Raw genomic sequence first — 18,800 nt, 5'->3', positions numbered from 1 at the left:
ATGAGCCACTGCGTCCAGCCCCTTTACTGCTTTTGAACATTATCGTGCAAGGAGGTGGTGCCTGGGCTGCTGGGGCATCCCAAGACCCGTGTAACCACTCCCTGCAGAGAGGACACAAGTCAAGGAGCCTCTAGAACTTACTTCAAATTAACTGCATTTAATTCCATCAATTAAAGTGAAACTGTGTGGAAAGGTTATCATTTTTTTCTTGCTCATGAATGTAATTTGGTGAGAATACTGTAGTTGACTAAGGGCTAAGGGTTTAGAAATCTTTGTAAGATTTATGTATTTAATGTAGGAGCGTGTGTGTGTGTGTGTGTGTTATATGAATGTGTGAGTGTGTACGCAAGTGTGTGCATGTTTGCACATGTGTATGTGTGTACATGAGTATATGTATGTGAGTGTGTGTGCGTGTGTGTGGGTGAATATGTGAGTGTGTGTGGTTGACAGACCCACTAAACTTAACATTGAAGGCTTTAGACATCACAGCAGTCATTAGTTTATATGTTATTAATCTCCAAAAGGCGAGTCAAAGTCAGTGATTTACCCACACTTCTCTAACTCTGTTACTCATCTGTAGTTAAATGAAATGGAGTACTGAGGTCATTATCCTTTTGGAGAATTACTACAGTTTTAAAACACCTTTGTAAGAAATACGTATATGTTGGTCTATTGATATTTCTTGTTATTTATAAAAGATTGACACTATTTTAAGAAGAAGAAGGGCCAAAGTAAAGGAAGGCTGATAAAGAATTTTGATAATACCAACATCCGGCTCACTTTATTGTGGTAACATATCTTAATATCTATCAACAACTTAAAATTTAAGAATCATTGTATTTACTGATCTATTGCTACCCTAAAAGGACTGCATGTGATATTTTAAAATCCTTTTCCCTAAAAGAAAGAAATTCTTGATCAGTTTGAAGTGGCACTTAGGCATTTCCTGGAGAAAGTGGTTCTCCAGGGAATGGTCAAAGATCACTGGGATTCCAGCAGGCCCTGCTAGTTGCGTGCTCTTCTGAGCCTTGCATAGTTGACGAGAATATGCTTGAATGCCCCTAAACATGTGTCCCACCGTGCACTACAAAATCACACACTGCAATCTCTAGGAAGGATACAGCCCCTATTGGGAAGCAACAGTTAATACATGAACTTGTGGCAATTTCGTTTGTGAGCAATGGACTGGAAAGACCAATCACTGTCTTGTTGATAAGGGATAGAGTATGCCTTCAGTACATACCTTCCCACAGATCAAAGCCAATATGATCCATTTGGATGTAATTGTGCTTCAGTATCATTTTCATGTGAAGCATTAAGGATGGGATCATTTATATGATACTGGGACGCAATCATTGAAATCATGTTTTCTATTTTATCCTCAAGAACAATGACTGATTTGACATCATTGGAGCACAAAACCTAGTCCACTCATTTAGATGGTAATCTGAACTCAGTATGAATACATGTGCATATATATTCTGCTTGTCATCCTATGACCTTGACATGTGAGTTATATATGGCGTTGGAGCGATGAGCAGTAATCACCAGTGTTCATGAAAAGATCGGGGGATGACGTGTTGGAAATCTGGAAGGTCGGGCAGTTAAGACATTTTCTGATGGACTGTCAACCAATCACTTGTCAAGTGAACTGATACTGAACTCTATGAATACTCCATGAAGCCTTGCACTAAACCGTATGGAAGACCAAATTATTAGGGATAATAGCATCATAAATTATGGAGCACTTAATACTCTCCTAAATGCTTTCCTCAAAAGCCAAGGTAGTTAACGTTCCCATTTTACACACAAGGTAGCAAAGGCCAGTGACTTGCCTGGGTTACCATAGCTACTAAGCGGTCTGGCCGAGGCCTGTGATCCTAGCCTAAGAGATGCCTGTGCTGTGCCAGACAGTCTTGGGGGCACTTCAGATGTTCTAGTGAATTTAACCCTAATCACAAGTCTATAAGGCAGGTACTAGTTTCAATTTACAGAGAAAATTAGAACAGGAAGACCAGAGGCAGCCAGTGTCCTCCATTTACAGATGAAGAAGCTGAAGGTTAAGGAGGTTGTGCAAATGGCCAAGGTCACGAAGCTGCCAGGCATCAGAGTCAGGTTTTGAAGTGAGCCCAACTGGCCCTAGAGCCTGTGCTCTCAGTGTGCTGGAACCTGCTGGTCCTCCGCAGCCAGGTGGCCTGGTTTTGAATCAGCTCTCTCCCATTTGCTGTGCAACTCTGAATAAGTTACTTAACTTCTCTGTGCCCCAATTTCCTCATCTGAAAAATGGGAATAATAACAGTTACCTACCTCATAGAGTTGTAGGGCTGAAAAGATGACTCGGCACATATTAAACGCTTAGAACAGAGCCTGGTACAGAAACAGGTGTTCAATTAGCTAATGTGATGATTAATCACTAAGCTATATAATTTCCCAAAGCGTTTGAAATATGGTGTATAAAATTCAGGCTCAATCTATTAGGTTGGTGCCAAAGTAATTGTGGTTTTTGCCATTACTTTTAATGCAATTATTTTTGCACCAACTAACTTTTCAGGAATGCTGTTTGCTTATTAGTATAAAGGATGCTTACCTTTTCTTTCATCTGGTTTCTACCTAAAGCAGAGATTTGCAAATCCATAGGAGTCTGCTGGGACCCTTCCAGAGCCTCCCTGTCAGTGAGCTTGGGGGGCAAGGTGATGGGGTTCAGACCCTCTCCATGTGCTTATATTGGACAAAGAATGTTGCAGCAAAAAGAAGTTTGAGAATCGTTGGTCTACAAGACTATGTAGTAGGGTCACACGGTGGCTTCTGTCCATTACTACGGACGCAACTCCCTGCAATTGTACAGTTCAAGGCCCCAGCTCTGCTGGGCAGACTGTGGCGACTGCCCAGAGAGTAGGTGGTTTGGGCACAACTGTACTCCTCACCTCTCTGATACACTGTCTCTCGTAAACAGCTCGCAGTCATATCATGCAAGAACTCGAGAGTCAAGCAGAGCAATTCAATAGGATGGGCTGTTGATGGCTCGTGAGCAGGGGTAAGTCACGAAGGAGCCTGGAAGGATGGATAATCTGGTTGTGTCATATAGGACAAATGGGGATGGCCAGGAACATGGAACTAGGCAGGGCGGTGAGGAGCTGCTCTGGTGACAAAGGGCACACAGAGGATGCTGAGTCCAGGGTGGCAAATGTCTACACTGGGGTAAGTATGTGAGAGGAGAAGGAAAGTTGTTCCCTTACCAGGGAAAAAACAGGCAAGACTTAAGGATGTCATTGAGGGGCACAGAAGAAAACTGCCTGGCTCCTACAGCCGGGCCGATTTAGAGAATTGTGGGCTTGCTTTCCAAGCAGGTGCAAGAACAAGATGACCCGTGCTGGAGGAGGAGTGGGAATGACGGGCTTCAGTTGCCATGAAGTGCTGGGGCCACCACCAAGGTGTTCAGTCACCTAGCGGGCAGCCTCAGGGGCGGGACAGGGGCTCTGTCTGGCAAGATATGGAAATCTTCCATATGGCTTTGACAGCTGAACTCTCAGCTCTGTGCTGGGCAAGCCAGGAAGCCAGAAACAGACATTCAAGGGCTATAGGGAAGGCCCGCTGGGGTAGAAGACTCAGAGAAAAATACAGAGCAGCTGAGACTTTCCCAGACCAGTGGCTTCCTCCCTCCACCACCAGGGATACCTGGCCAGGCTGCGCTTCTCTCTCAGGGGAGGGGCTCCCTCCCTCTCTCCCTTCCTCCCTCCCTTCCTCCCTTCCACTGGATGGGACAAGTTTGCAGCAGAGGCTGCCAGATGAGTAAATCTGCCTCCTCGTGTCCTCCTGGATCCCCTTACAAGAAAGGACAGGGTCCAGTGGGTGGGATGTGTAGAGAAGGGAAGCCGTCCAAGGCACAGCAGAGCTGAGGAATAACACTCAGCCCGTTTTAGGAAACGGAAGAAGCAGCCACTCCTGGACTTGTAAAAAGTTCTGCAACCAAAATAATCATTCGCCACCTCTAGACAGGAACTCCTAACCCAAATAAAGGGATGCTTAGATCTGTGTAGCACGGTGGTAGACAAATAATAAATATTTACCAAACAAGCAAGTACTTGAATTAAGCGATGTGATAGCCACAGATTTGTTACCCCTCAGGTCCCTGTTACCCCATCCTTATACTCTACATAGAGGTGTGTGCACACGTGTGTGCCTTTCCCCTGTAAATACAATTGTTTGCATTTTGCTGAACTGCATTGTGAGTTGAGTTTGTTTTAATCTCCCCAATCCCTTCTTATCCCCCCTTGGCAGAGAGATAGAAACTAGGAGCATGTAGTTTAATGTCCTATCCTGAGACTCCCATCTGCACAGTCTCCTCTGGGGCTACCATAGGGAAGATGTGGAAAGGATTTTGTAAAGATATTACAGAACAACATAACTCAGTAGTAAAACGAACAACCCCCTGCAATGTTCTGGAGGGCTAAGTCTTCCCTCCCTTTTTTTCTCTCTCTCTTCACATTTGCTTTGAGCCACATGAAGCTGTCCTCTTAGTAGGACAAAGTCTGCCAAATATTGGCAATTTCAAATGGTTCCAATGAATACATTTTACGACAGGTTAAAATTGGCATCAAAGGGACAAGGGGGCACAGACATGGAGGTGGTCCAGGAAGAAGGGGGAGGGGGGCAGCGGTGCAAAGAAGGGGTGTTGCCAGGCAACCGGCAGCATGGACCCATTAAGCTGGGGAGATGGGGATGGTCTCTTCTCCTCTCCTCAACAAGCACGTGTGTGTGTGTGTGTGTGTGTGTATATATGGGGTCGGGGGTTCCCTAGATGATCGCATCAATCTGCTGTATCCTGATGCTCAGCCTTCTCTCATAGCCTCTCAGTGAGACTGGAATTCCCCTTTGTTCTAACCAGGGCAAAAAGAGAGCTCACCAACTTTCCCACAAAGGCCTTGGCTGAAGAAGGAAGATGGGTTGTGTCTCCTCCCTCCTCACCAAGGGGGAAACAACTTACCTGCTTGTGCTTCCCAAGAGTCTATTTTATGGACTATTTCTTATTCCTCTACATCACCCAATGCGTTTTTGATTACAGATAGATTTACCATTGCGTTATCTGTCTGGGCTCTACATCTTAACACGTCTTTCTTCACCATGTGCTTTTCAAATGTTAAATATTATCAGCCACCCCCGGGGCCTGGGAAGACATCTGTTTTGCTCATTTGGTGAAGTGCCCAGCTTTGCAGAGAGGAGCCTAATAAATGATGATGGGATCACAGTGAGGTGTGAGGTCAGCCCAAAGTGGGGCTGCCTGAACCCCTTTGGCTCTTGTTTCAGGAGGTGGCCTGGTGGCCTGGGAGGTCCCGGACAGAAGGTTCATAACACCGAGTCCCTCCATCTGCTCCCAGCTTCTGCATATGCCTTCCCAGCCCTTGGCTGTGACAGTAACTCCTGGTGGATTCAGACCAGACAGGAGCAGATGGCAGACCTGGAGCACGCCTTAGTAGATGGCCCAGCAGGCAGACCACATGAGCCCACCTGCCCACACTGCTCCGTTGGGAAGATATGGAATCAACTGTGTATTCTCTGCTTGGCAACATGCACTTTGGGGGGGATTCCTGCTTTACTTGGTAGAAAACAATCTCTTGCATTTTTTCTTTTTTTGAGATGGTGTTTCGCTCTTGTTGCCCAGCCTAGAGTGCAACGGTGCAATCTCGGCTCACTGCAACCTCCATCACCCAGGTTCAAGTGATTCTCCTGCCTCAGCCTCCTGAGTAGCTGGGATTACAGGCATGCACCACCATGCCTGGCTAATTTTGTATTTTTAGTAGACATGGGCTTTCACAGTTGGTCAGGCTGGTCTCGAACTCCCGACCTCAGGTGACCCACCCGCCTCAGCCTCCCAAAGTGTTGGGATTACAGGCATGAGCCACAGCACCTGGCCATCTCTTGCATTTTTGCAGAAGAATATCATTAACCACAGAAGTCGCTAAGGCTGGTTTATGAGGGTGAATATAAACATGGGTGTGCACCTGTGCATAGAGAATCCAAGTTTAGGCCTGTCGCGGTGGCTCATGCCTGTAATCCTAGCACTTTGGGAGGCCAAGGTGGGTGGATCACCTGAAGTCAGGAGATCGAGACCAGCCTGGCCAACATGGTAAAATCCTGCCTCTACTAAAAATAAAAAAAATAAACTGGGTGTGGTGGCAGGCACCTGTAATCCCAGCTACTCAGGAGGCTGAGGCAGGAGAATTGCTTGAACCCAGGAGGCTGAGGCAAAAGAATCGCTTGAATCCAGGAGGCAGAGGTTACAATAAGTCAAGTAAGCCGAGATCACACCACTGCACCCCAGCCTCAGTGACAGAACGAGACTCCATCTCAAAAAAAAGAGAGAACCCAAGTTTATTCATCTATTTTAGGTAGCACTATTACAGTTCTAGATTTTTAAAAAATCATACATGTTTTTTTTTCTAGCCCATAATAGCCAGGCTATTTACTTGCCCTCAATGTTATTTTACTGACAGCCCATATTAATGTACTTGACCTTTGAGACGGGATATTACCCGCATTGCTGTCAGACAGAGGAAAGTGACAGGAAGGCAACCATTATTTCATCCACTGCTGTGGAAGTTTCTTTCACACCCGCTAGCCCGAGGCTTATGCATGACATGGAAGTCCTTCATGACAATGTGTCACATGTTTCAGGCTTTGCCAGATAGGTTAGGTACTGAGTTCCAAGGAATGAAATGACCTGGGTAAGCCCATCTTCAGTTGCAGACCTGAGATAAGGTTCGAAGTCTTTAGTTGCCATCATTTATGGCTCTGGTGTCAGGGGCTGGCGGAGCAGCCATGTTCCAGGTGAACTACTAATAGATCATGTCTCGGGTTTTTATTACATATAGTGGTTACGGTGCAGTGAAAAGAGAATGGGCTATACTATCAGAGGATCTACACTCAAGCTACATATACTTAACTGGCTATGTGACCTTGAGCAAGTTATTTAATCTTTCTGAATTTCTGTTTGCTTGGCACCTACTTTACACAGTTACTGCGAGGATTAAATAAGATATGCTCCATATAAATTCTATAAAGAATTGTAGGCCAGGTGTAGTGGCTCACGCCTGTAATCCCAGCACTTTGGGAGGCCAAGGCGGGTGGATCACCTGAGATCAGAAGTTTAAGAGAAGCCTGGCCAACACACTGAAACCTCATCTCTACAAAAACACAAAAATTAGCCAGGCATGATGGCAGGTGCCTGTAATCCCAGCAACTCTGGAGGCTGAGGTGGGAGAATCACTTGAACCCGGAGGCTGCAGTGAGCCGAGATCACGTCACTGCACTCCAGCCTGGGTGACAGAGCGAGGCTCTGTCTCAAAACAAAACAAAACAAAACAAAACAAAAAGAAAAGGAAAAGAAAAAGAATTGTAAAACATAGTCGTTATTGTGCCAAACATCCAGTATTATATCCATGTAACCCCAAACAATTCTATTGCCTTCATAATATTTTCTCTAGCTTAAATTGTTTTCTATCTTCTATAGCAGGAATCCCCAATCCCTGGGCCATGGACTGACACCAGTCTATGGCCTGTCAGGAATGGGCCACACAGCAGGAGATGAACTGTGAGAGAAGTTTCAGCTGTATTTATAACCTCTCCCCATTGCTTGCATTACTGCCTGAGCCCCGCCTCCTGTCAGATTAGCAGCAGCTTTAGATTCTCGCAGGAGTGCAAACTCTACTGTGAACTATGCATGTGAGGGGTCTAGGTTGCACACTCCTTATAAGAATCTAGGCCAGGTGCGCTGGCTCACGCCTGTAATCCCAGCACTTTGGGAGGCCAAGGCGGGTGGATCATGAGGTCAGGAGATCAAGACCATCCTGGCCAACATGGTGAAACCCTGTCTCTACTAAAAATACAAAAAATTAGTCAGGCGTGTGGTGGCACGTGCCTGTAATCCCAGCCACTCAGGAGGCTGAGGCAGGAGAATCACTTGAAACCAGGAGGCAAAGGTTGCAGTGAGCTGAGATTGCACCACTGCACTGCAGACTGGTGACAAAGCAAGACTTTGTCTCAAATATTTACAAAAAAAAAAAAAAAAAAAAAAGATTCTAATGCCTGATGCTCTGTCACTGTCTCCAGTCACTCACAGGTGGAATCATGTAGTTGCAGGAAAACAAGCTCAGGGCTCCCACTGATTTGACATTGTGGTGAGCTGTAGAATTATCTCATGATATGTCATAATGTGGTAATCATGGAAATAAAGTACACAATAAATGTAATATATTTGAATCATTCTGAAACCACCCCTACACCCCGTCTGTGGAAAAATTGTCTTTCATGAAACCAGTCCCTGGTGCGAAAAAGGAACATGAGCCACAAAAGTGAGCCCAATATAAGATATTAATTTTTTTTTTTTTTAAGATGGAGTCTTGCTCTGGTGCCAGGCTGGAGTCCAGTAGCATGATCCCGACTCACTGCAACTTCCACCTCCTGGATTCAAACGATTCTCCTGCCTCAACCTCCTGAGTAGCTGGGACTACAGCCACACACCACCACGCCCGGCTAATTTTTTGTATTTTGGTACAAAAAAATTTCACCATGTTGGCCAGGATGGTCTTGATCTCCTGACCTCATGATCTGCCCTCCTCGGCCTCCCAAAGTGCTGGGATTACAGGCGTGAGCCACCACACCTGGCCAAGATTTTAATTTTTTAGCCATATTTAAAAGGTTAAAAGGTGAAATTTATTTTATTATATATTTATTTTATCTTAATATATCCAAAATATTATTTTAACATGGACTCACCAAGGCAAAAATCATTTACAAGACATTTTACTTAAGTTTCATAGGAAGTCTTCACAAGCCGGCATGTGATTTATACTTGCCCATAGCTGGCGTGTGATTTATGCTCGCACACATCTCAATTTGCACTGGCCACATTTTGCTCAATGGTCACATGTGGCTGGAGGCTACTGTACCACAAGGTGCAGCTTAGATCTTTCCAAGTGCTTCTGTCTTGGTTGCTTTTTCAGGATTCTGAGCCCAATACACAGCAATAATCTAACTGCTATCTTTAATTCCCTTAGAAAACACGGACTTGGCCGGGCGCGGTGGCTCACGCCTGTAATCCCAGCACTTTGGGAGGCCGAGACGGGCGGATCACGAGGTCAGGAGATTGAGACCATCCTGGCTAACACGGTGAAACCCCGTCTCTACTAAAAAATACAAAAAACTAGCCGGGCGAGGTGGCGGGCGCCTATAGTCCCAGCTACTCGGGAGGCTGAGGCAGGAGAATGGCGTGAACCCGGGAGGCGGAGCTTGCAGTGAGCTGAGATCCGGCCACCGCACTCCAGCCTGGATGACAGAGCGAGACTCCGTCTCAAAAAAAAAAAAAAAAAAAAAAAGAAAACACGAACTAGTCACAGTTTGCTCCACTTCTCAGAATCATAGGGACACTTTGTGCCTCTGTTTGCACACAGGGGACAGTAGTAAATGTCTTGCCAATGGCCACTAAGGGACTGGGTCAGAGGGGAGAGATGTGGAAATCCTAGGGCAGCTTGGAACTTGGAAAGGAGACGCACACCATGGGGCAGATCCCCTAGAGAAAGCAAGGCGCGAGGTTCATTGTGGCAGAATTGAGGGGATGGAGAGGACTCCTATGTGTAAAGCTCTATCATCAAAGGGAAGAAGGGCCGGGCGTGGTGGCTGTGGCTCACGCCTGCCATCTTAACACTTTGAGAAGGACTATGGCAGGAGGATCACTTGGGCTCTGGAGTTCGAGACCAGCCTGGGCCGCATAGGGAGGCCCTGTCTCTCTAAAAAATTTAAAAAATTAGCAGGGCGTGGTAATGCACATCTGTCAGCCCCAGCTACTGGAGAGGCCGAGTTGGGAGGATCACTTGATCCCAGAAGGTTGAGGTTGCAGTGAGCTGTAATCGTGCCACTGCACCACAGCCTGGTTGATGGAGTGAGACCCTGCCTCAAAAAAAAGTGGGGGCCAGGTGCGGTTCGCTCATGCCTGTTATCTCAGCACTTTGCAGGAGGCTGCAGTGGGTAGGTCACCTGAGGTCAGCAATTCGAGACCAGCCTGGTCAACATGGCGAAACCCTGTCTCTACTAAAAATACAAAATTAGCCGGGCGTGGTGGTGCAGGCCTGTAGTCCCAGCTACTCGGGAGGCTGAGACAGGAGAATCATTTGAACCCAGGAAGCAGAGGTTGCAGTGAGCCAAGACTGCAACACTGCACTCCAGACTGGGTGATAGAGCAAGACTCTGTCTCAGAAAAAAAAAAAAAAATGAGTGGGGGTGGGGAAGAAATTCAGCCAACCACTCATCTAAAGTGATGGGGAGAAGCACTGAAACGAAGCCTGCCTAGCAGTAGAAGGTCAGGTCAGTTTTTCTGGCGTTGGGCTGGCTCCCTGTGAGACAGGATATCTACAGTCTCACAAGCCTCAAGTGAACCAAATAAGGAAGGGCCACACCTCAGCCATTCCATTCTAGTGAAAATCCACTCTGTTTTTATGAAGGTCAAGAGAAAGAGTCCAGAATTTTTCCTACTAACGGCTTCCTGTACCCCATCTAGCAACTCTCACTGTTCGGAAATTCTTACTTAAATCATTCTCACTATGGCTAAAGCACACGTCCCTTTCTCTGCTGTCAAAATGCTCCCCCAAATATACATTCGGGTCAGAAAATAAATGAAGAAAATAATTGTCGAGTAGCAAGGATATGACAACGAGACTTGGGGAGTTCAGCTGACCACAAAACATGCTCTGCCCCCCATATCTGGTTATAGCATCCTCCAGAAGAGGCAGCTCCAAGACTGAGATGAGGATGTCTCCTCTCATTTTGATGAAGGCTTTTTTTCTTTTTGAGACAAAGTCTTGCTCTGTTGTCCAGGCTGGCGTGCAGTGGTGTGATCTTGGCTCACTGCAACCTCCGCCTCCCAGGTTCAAGTGATTCTCCTACCTCATCTTCCTGAGGAGCTGGGATTACAGGTGTGCACCACCATACCGAGCTAAATTTTTTTTGTATTTTTAGTAGAGGCGGGGTTTCACCATGTTGGCCAGGCTGATCTCGAACTCCTGACCTCAAGTGATCCACTCTCGTTGGCCTCTGAAAGTGCTGGGATTACAGGTGTGCGTCACCGCATCTGGCCTGATGAAGGCTTTTTTAAAAGTACATTTCCAACTGGTGGAAACAATTTTGGAAGACAGAGCAGAAGATGCTCTCTGCGGGCTGAACTGGAGGGCAATCTGTCTATGCAACCTGCATGTATCCATAGCCAAGGCTGCAGGTATGCTCTCTGCCTAAATGCTCACGTCATCTTCTAGCTGCTTTTAAGTGGAATTTCAGGACTTAAGGAGCTACCTGGTAAAGATGTGGGTGTCAGGAAATTGCCTGTGCATTTAGGGATGAGCCTCTCGAATATTAATTCCTAGTACGTCACTCTTGACTGCCCTCCCCTACTGTGAGTAACGTGTGATATTCTCAGAGCAACAGAGGATTTGGAAGCACAGATTTCACTTGGTAATTTCAAAATGCTATATGGAATAAGCATGAAACATTAGGATGACAGTCATTTTTTTCTCTGCAACCCAGAGGAGGGAAATATGACGCTTGGAGTGGCCGAGTGTACAGTGCTGCCTGAAATTATCTGTGTGGTTGTCTGCTACTGCATCCTCCTGGCAAGAGGCAACTGGGGAGTCGGTTTGGATGCCATCAGCTTTCTTGACGAACATTGATGCCACAGAAGCTCCCCTGCTGCTGAAGATCTGAGGTGTAGCCTTTGATGAGCCTCCTATCCTAACAGTGGCTAAAAACTAACCTCCCCCATCCGCTCCATCTTATTAATACCTTTCAGTCAGTCACCCTCATGCAAACCCTTTTACTTATCTGGGGGAGAGAAACACTTGCTCTAAACCTGACTCGCCATGTTACAAACCTTGTCAGGTCAATGTAAGTGCCTTTTCCACCCATCCCCTCCCCCTACAGCTCCAGGTCAAAAGATCAGGAAAGGCATTACTTTGTCTAAGGCTTACTACAAATATTCTGAAATTATTCTTAACAATATTGGTCTCAGTGTTTAATATATTTTGATGACTAAAGTATAAATGAACCTGAAGGCTACCACTCTCTGAATGTACAATATGAAAGAGTTTAGGTCAAACATTTTATTAAAAACTTAGAGCTGGGTCCAAAAGAGCTACAGAATCCAGATTCCCTTTAGAGAGGATACCGCCCAACAGATAGAATCCCGGGCAACAGAATTTTGCAGAGGAGAAAAAAAGAGTGATAGATTCAAGCTGCCTTTCATTCACTAGTTTTAATGTTGTTTCTCCAAGTTTTGCTAAAGCCCATTCTGCAATTAAATTATAATCTTTCCATATATATAAATATAAATATATATATGTATTTAGCTTAACACACATGAACACTATCTATCTATCTATCTATCTATCTATCTATCTATCTATCTATCTATACATAGATACACATACTATCAATACCTAGCCAAATAGTGTGTGTATCTATGTATAGGTAGTGTGTATATCTCTCAATGTACAGATAGTATGTGTATCTACAGATAGACAGGTGTGTGTGTGTGTGTGTGTGTGTGTGTGTGCATGAAGCTACATTCCCTGTGAAGCAACTGGTACTCTGGCAAGAAGTCTTTGGGGGAAGTAGTGCCAAGGCATCTTAGGGTTTATCCATTCTTTCATTCAACAAGTCTTTACGTAGTGACGTTACGTGCCTGACCCTGGGCTAGGTACTGGGGATACACCATGATGCAGACACAGACCTAGCCCTCAAACTGTCGGGGGCTCCAGGAAGTGGTAACAAGTACACAACCAATGATAGCGAGGCGTGGCCATCTCATAAGAAAGGAACTCAGGACAGACTAGTCGGAGGGGGTCAGGGAAAGCATTGGTGGGGGGTATCTTCCAAGTTGTGAAATAAAGACCTAAGAGACACCAGCCAGGTCCAGGATGTGGGGGTGTGGGAAGGAGCATGTTCCAGGAAGAGAGAATAACACGGGAAGTCTGTTCTATAAAGCGGTGGGAAAAACATGAACTTCTCTCGTTTGTCTAATTCAACATTTTCTTGATTTTATAGGGTTGAGGGTAACTGTTCCAAACTGCGCACATCAGTAATTAAATCTATTTCTTTCTCAAAGCAGGCTGGCCAAGAGATAGTTTTTGAACTGCCATTTGAGATCTCATTTCCTATCCCAGAAGGTGGCTTCTTTCTAAACCTCCAAGCTTCAATTCAGGAAAAGCATGCAAAATACAACAGACCACTCGCCTATAAACTCTTTACATTGACTCTTGGCAATTTGAAGCTTCGAATGTTTCTCAGTTAATGATTCTGCTAATTAATGAGATCTCACTCAATTTGATGGTTTCCCTTTATTGCCTCACTCTTCCAAATTCAAACCACAAATTTGACTTTTAATGACTTTAGGCCATGGAATCGAGCCTAAAACGGCCATAATCTAAAATGCAGGAGAACCCTGTATATAGGGATACGTTAATCACAGCATTTATTTGTAACAGTGGGAAAATTATTTTTTTAATCCCTTAAATATACTCAAATGGGGACATGATTAGATAATAATTGTATATCAATTTCTAGAATTTATGCAGCTGTTCCTGAAAATGACAATTTACAGTCACTTAGAAAATGTTAGTGAAAGACAATGGTAAGTGGAAAAATAAGATATGCAGAATTATACATATACATTTCTTGTATGATTACAGTCATGTGTAATAACAGTCATGACTGTAATCATACAAGAAATATAAATATGAAAAATGCTGGAAAGAAATCCACCAAAATGAGAACAGCACTTGAATTATTAGTGTTATGTGCTTATGAGCCTTTTTCCTATTTTCTGTTTCCTATATTGCATTTATAAAGCCTTTATCATTTGAATCCTATTAAAAGTATTAACGCAAAGTCCGCAGTTTGAACACTTTCAATTCCAAGCAGCATGTACAAGGTGACACGAGACAAAAGTGTCTACATGTGAATTTCCCCTTTGAAGTATCATCACTTCCCCCATGAGCAGGTGGCATCCTCTCAACCCACTGATAAATTGCAGCTCCTTCACAACTAAATGTGATCGAAAGTGAGACACAATGCCCTAGGACCCGGAGATAGACATCTAAGAACAAACAGCAAGCAAATGTAATAAAAATTGGCATTGAACAACAGATCTGGAATGGTAAACTTTTTAAGTCAGAGTTGGAGACACCATTCTTTAGAGCTTTGGGTCAAACAATGGTCTGTTTAAGAACAAGTTGAAAAAGACGAGGGTGTGTGATTCCAATTACTTCTCCAACTTTGCTGACACTGATGTGTTCTTAGTTGGAATTAATTGATTGATTTCCTGCATCTCAGTTTCTCCAGATGCTCACAAGTGATGCCAATGTCAACCTATGGGATGGGGTAAGAAGGGGGTTGCTTAGCACTTAGAAAGAGGACAGAGATTTTTCCTCTTTAATCTCAACTGGAAAAGAAAAGAAAAGAAAAGAACAAATCTTTATGCCAGGCACGGTGGCTCACGTCTATAATCCCAGCACTTTGGGAAGTCGAGGTGGGCAGATCACCTGAGGTCAGGAGTTCAAGACCAGCCTGACCAGCATGGAGAAACCCCGTCTCAACTAAAAATACAAAAAATTAGCAGGGCATGGTGACATATGCCTGTAATCCCAGCTACTCGGGAGGCTGACGCAGGAGAATCACTTGAACCCGGGAGGCGGAGGTTGCCGTGAGCCAAGATCGCCCCACTGCACTTCAGCCTGGGCAACAAGAGCGACACTCTGTCTCAAAACAAAACAAAACAAAACAAAACAAAAAAACAAAAAGAGCCAAACCTTTTTCTATTCCCTCTGAGCAAGGAAGACTAAATCAATTTTAGTTACAGCAAGAGCTATTTAGGTTACATTGTAGTTAACTCCTTCCAGGCAGAAAGAATAGCTAATGGCATTGTGGAATTTCCTTTTCTAGAAATTTGTAACAATAGGCTAGATGTACATCTGGCCTTGGATGCCTTAGGCTGGTGTACAGACACACCAAAATAGCACACACACAAAACACCCTGGTGTGTCCTAGTCATTCTCTCACAGATATTAACAGACAGAGATTTAAAAGCAGTTTACCATATCCCCCTTCATCCCCTGCTGGATCAAGGTCTGAAACCACATCAGTTGCCAAAGAAACTCAGAAAATTGACCAAAAGTGATTTACCTGTACTAGGAGTTCCAGCTTCCTGTCATCAAGAAGATGTACTTGACATCGGCGGCCCTCCGTCATCTAAGAGGGAAGAGAAATGGTAATCACTGAGAGTCTAGCAGCCAGACAAAGGGTTAGAGGGTTGCCGACGCTGCGCTCTGCTAGGCATATTCCTCCGGACAAAACTTCCTATGGGAGTCGGCACTGTATAATGCCAGGAATTGGAAATATCAGTTCGTTCAATCATTCCAGAATATCTATTGAGGCCGGGCGCGGTGGCTCATGCCTGTAATCCCAGTGGGTGGATCACCTGAGGTCGGGAGTTTGAGACCAGCCTGACCGACACGGAGAAACCCTGTCTCTACTAAAAATACAAAATAAGCCGGGCGTGGTGGTGGGCACCTGTAGTCCCAGCTACTCGGGAGGCTGAGGCAGGAGAATTGCTTGAACCCAGGAGGTGGAGGTTGCAGTGAGCTGAGATCATGCCACTGCACTCCAGCCTGGGCAACAAGAGTGAAACTCCATCTCAAAAAAAAAAAAAAAAAAAAAAAAGAAGAAGAAGAAAATATCTATTAAGCACAGCCAGGCACTTTTCTGGGAGCTAGGTGTACCGCGGCACACGAGACAAAGTTCCCATCCTCATGAAGCTTATATTCTAATAAGGGAGATGTAAAACAAACTAGCAAATACATATATAACATATTCTCAGGGGTGGTAGGTGTTGTTCATTCTTTACTTAGTCTTCCATTCAATAATTGTACCCGCATGCATTAGGGACGGAGCTCAGGATCCAATCTCTGCCTCCTCTTCATTTATCCCACTTGCTGGTATCCAGAAAGCAGATGACCACCCACCTGGCAATGAATTTGATTTCTGTGTTAGTTAATCAGCCCCCTTCTTGCGCATGACCTGATTCCCTACAGTGCTGTCACCAATAATAGAAAAGCACTGGAGACGAGAGCCCACAGGCAAATCCAACCCCTGTCCCTTGTGCCTTTCAGGACTGAAATCTCTGAGAGGTATAACAGAAAGCCTGGGAGACCCAAGTCTAGTCTTGGCCCTGCTGGTTACAAGGGGCTGCAGGACTCCGGACAAGTCACCGTTCATCTCCATGCCCCTGTCTCATATACAAAAATAAATGGGCCGAGTCCAGTGGGGTACTGGTGAATGTTTAACAACTGGCTTTCTGGAAGGCAAAAGCCTGATTTGCAGCATTTGCTGGAGCCTGGCATCACCCTCCAAGGAAATCCTTTGAAGAACAACGTTTCTCATGGATGCCAACTGGTGACCGTTCTAACCATAAATTGTCTTGCTGCACTCTAAATACCTTCACCATGTCTGATTTCAAGCTACTGTCATGACAACACTGCTAGGAATTCCAACATACAGATACAACAGACAAATATAACCTCAGCTCATAGAAAACAGGTAAGTGCCGTAAAAACAATTAGGAAGGGATAGTTTTTTTGTTTTTTGTTTTGTTTTGTTTTTTTGAGACAGAGTCTCACTCTGTCGCCCAGGCTGGAGTTCAGTGGCGCGATCTCGGCTCACTGCAAGCTCTGCCTCCCAGGTTCACGCCATTCTCCTGCCTCAGCCTCCCGAGTAGCTGGGACTACAGGCGCCCGCCACCACGCCTGGCTCATTTTTTGTATTTTAATACAGACAGGGTTTCACAGTGTTTGCCAGGATGGTCTCGATCTCCTGGCCTCGTGATCCGCCCACCTCAGCCTCCCAAAGTGCTGGGATTACAGGCTTGAGCCACCACGCCTGGCCGGGATAGATTTTTATTACCTTTGTTTGTTAGCGCCATGTGTTTAAGCCTGTGTATAGAATTTCATTTTAACAATGGCTATGCTTTACAATTGGCACCCTGCATTCCTGAAAATGCAGCAGTTGGCTCTCACAGACTAGTATGAAATAGCTCCAACACGACTGTCTGGACCAGATGACACGTAAGTTTCCTTCCTTATACTTCTTTAGAGGAAATCCTTTAGAGAACTCAACGCCTATTTTATATGACTCTAGAGTCCCCACTAAATACAAGTTCTTTTCCCCAGCTAACTGGCCACTTTAAGCAGATCTAAAGAAAGGATGCGCATGAGCAGATCCTGGCCTTGTCTCCTTGTCCAGCCACGAGGGTCCTTCTCATAAACCTTTCCTCCAGGAAAGATAAAAAAGACAGTCTCAGATGAGACACAGTCTTGCCTTTACACACTTAGCACAGTGCCTGGCCCTAAGGGAGCTCTTATTTTAATTTTTTTTTTAGACAGAGTCTTGCTCTGTTGTCCAGGTTGGGGTGCAGTGATGCAATCTCAACTCACTGTAACTTCCACTTCCCAGACTCAAGTGATACTCCCACCTCAGCCTCCTGAGTAGCTGGGACTACAGAACAGTCTCGTTTCTCTCATGCGCCACGGGACGTACCAACTCTCCAGGCTAAAAATAACCCTGACATTTCTCAAGGCCTGTTAGGTCTGGAGCTGCTATCCCGACGAAAATGAGCGTCTCTGCGAATGGAAGCAGGTGGCGGCACAGTCGCGGGCCGAGGGTGCCTACTGCACTCACCGCTCAGTCCCACCCAGTGGCCAGCCGGCCTGCGTCCTTCATGACCCTCTCCTTGACCCTCAGCTCCTGGTGACTGGGAGTTATGGACTGGATTGTGTTCCCCTAAAACTCATATGGTGAAGCCCTAACCCCCAATGTATTTGCAGGCAGGGCAAGATTAAATAAACAACAAAAAAAGACAGTCTCTTTTCTTCTGGTTCAACAGGGATTATTCACTAATTGTCAACATATCCAAAGCTGTCATGAAATCCTATGAGAAAATTATCTTATTCCCTCCTCTAAAGAAGTCATCCCATATTCCCATCAAGTCAGGTTACCCTTGTTTTGGGATCTAACTCAACACAGCATGTCCTGCTTACACGGGGGCTAATCTCAACGTCTCTTGATTCTGAGTTACAACAATTACTCAGCAGCCCCCAGCTCTGAGAAAAATCAAGAAAAGTTTCACATATTCATAAGCCCTCCAACGAACAGATTAAAAACAGAGGAAAAACTTCAACCCAAAGCCTTGCCATTCTGCACATATAAGTCAAAGCAGGCCACTGTGGACATTTGATGGGTCTATGCAAAGTCCTTATTCACCTGTTGAACCCTTAACTGCAGGTGTTAATTGCCTTAGCAGGAAAACGGGCTCAAGTCCTGTTAGAATCCATCAACCTTGCACAGAGTAAGCATCTTCACTGATTGACTTAATTTTTAAAAACCCATCAGCTTCCTTTCAATCATTCCCTAAGTTCAATGAAAGCCATTACAATTTTAAATTAGACTGAAATAGGTGCTGCTATACCAACATGTATAAATGATTCCTTCTTCAAAAAAGTACATCAGAAATGTTAATTTCAAGTTTCAATAGGGCAGATAATAGCAATTGCACAGGTACTTTAGATAAAGTTTTCGAGCTACACTGATTCAGTTCTCATTAGAAAGAACCTAAGGTTAATAGAGTAAAAGTTTTAAGAAGGAAAATGGTATCACATCCAGAAAGTTCCATGAAATTCTTTTAAAACTTTAGTCATATATTTGAGAAAAGT

At 44.9% G+C, this 18,800-nt stretch overlaps 1 protein-coding gene across 14 annotated transcripts in view; it reads right to left on the bottom strand.

The window, feature by feature from the left end:
* Window positions 1-18,800, bottom strand: part of LOC105490635 (FERM domain containing 4A) — a 699,298-nt gene that overhangs the window by 205,046 nt on the left and 475,452 nt on the right. For all 14 annotated transcript variants that reach the window (XM_011756455.3, XM_011756462.3, XM_011756457.3 and 11 more), the window contains one exon: window positions 15,220-15,285. In XM_011756455.3, the coding sequence (XP_011754757.1) occupies window positions 15,220-15,285 (66 nt within the window). The remainder of the gene's footprint in view (window positions 1-15,219; window positions 15,286-18,800) is intronic.

Source organism: Macaca nemestrina, chromosome 9 (assembly GCF_043159975.1).
Source record: "Macaca nemestrina isolate mMacNem1 chromosome 9, mMacNem.hap1, whole genome shotgun sequence".
In the NCBI taxonomy this organism is placed as follows: Eukaryota; Metazoa; Chordata; class Mammalia; order Primates; family Cercopithecidae; genus Macaca; species Macaca nemestrina.
The sequence above is the reverse complement of the archived record's forward strand: the minus strand, read 5'-3'. Positions and strand labels throughout refer to the sequence as shown.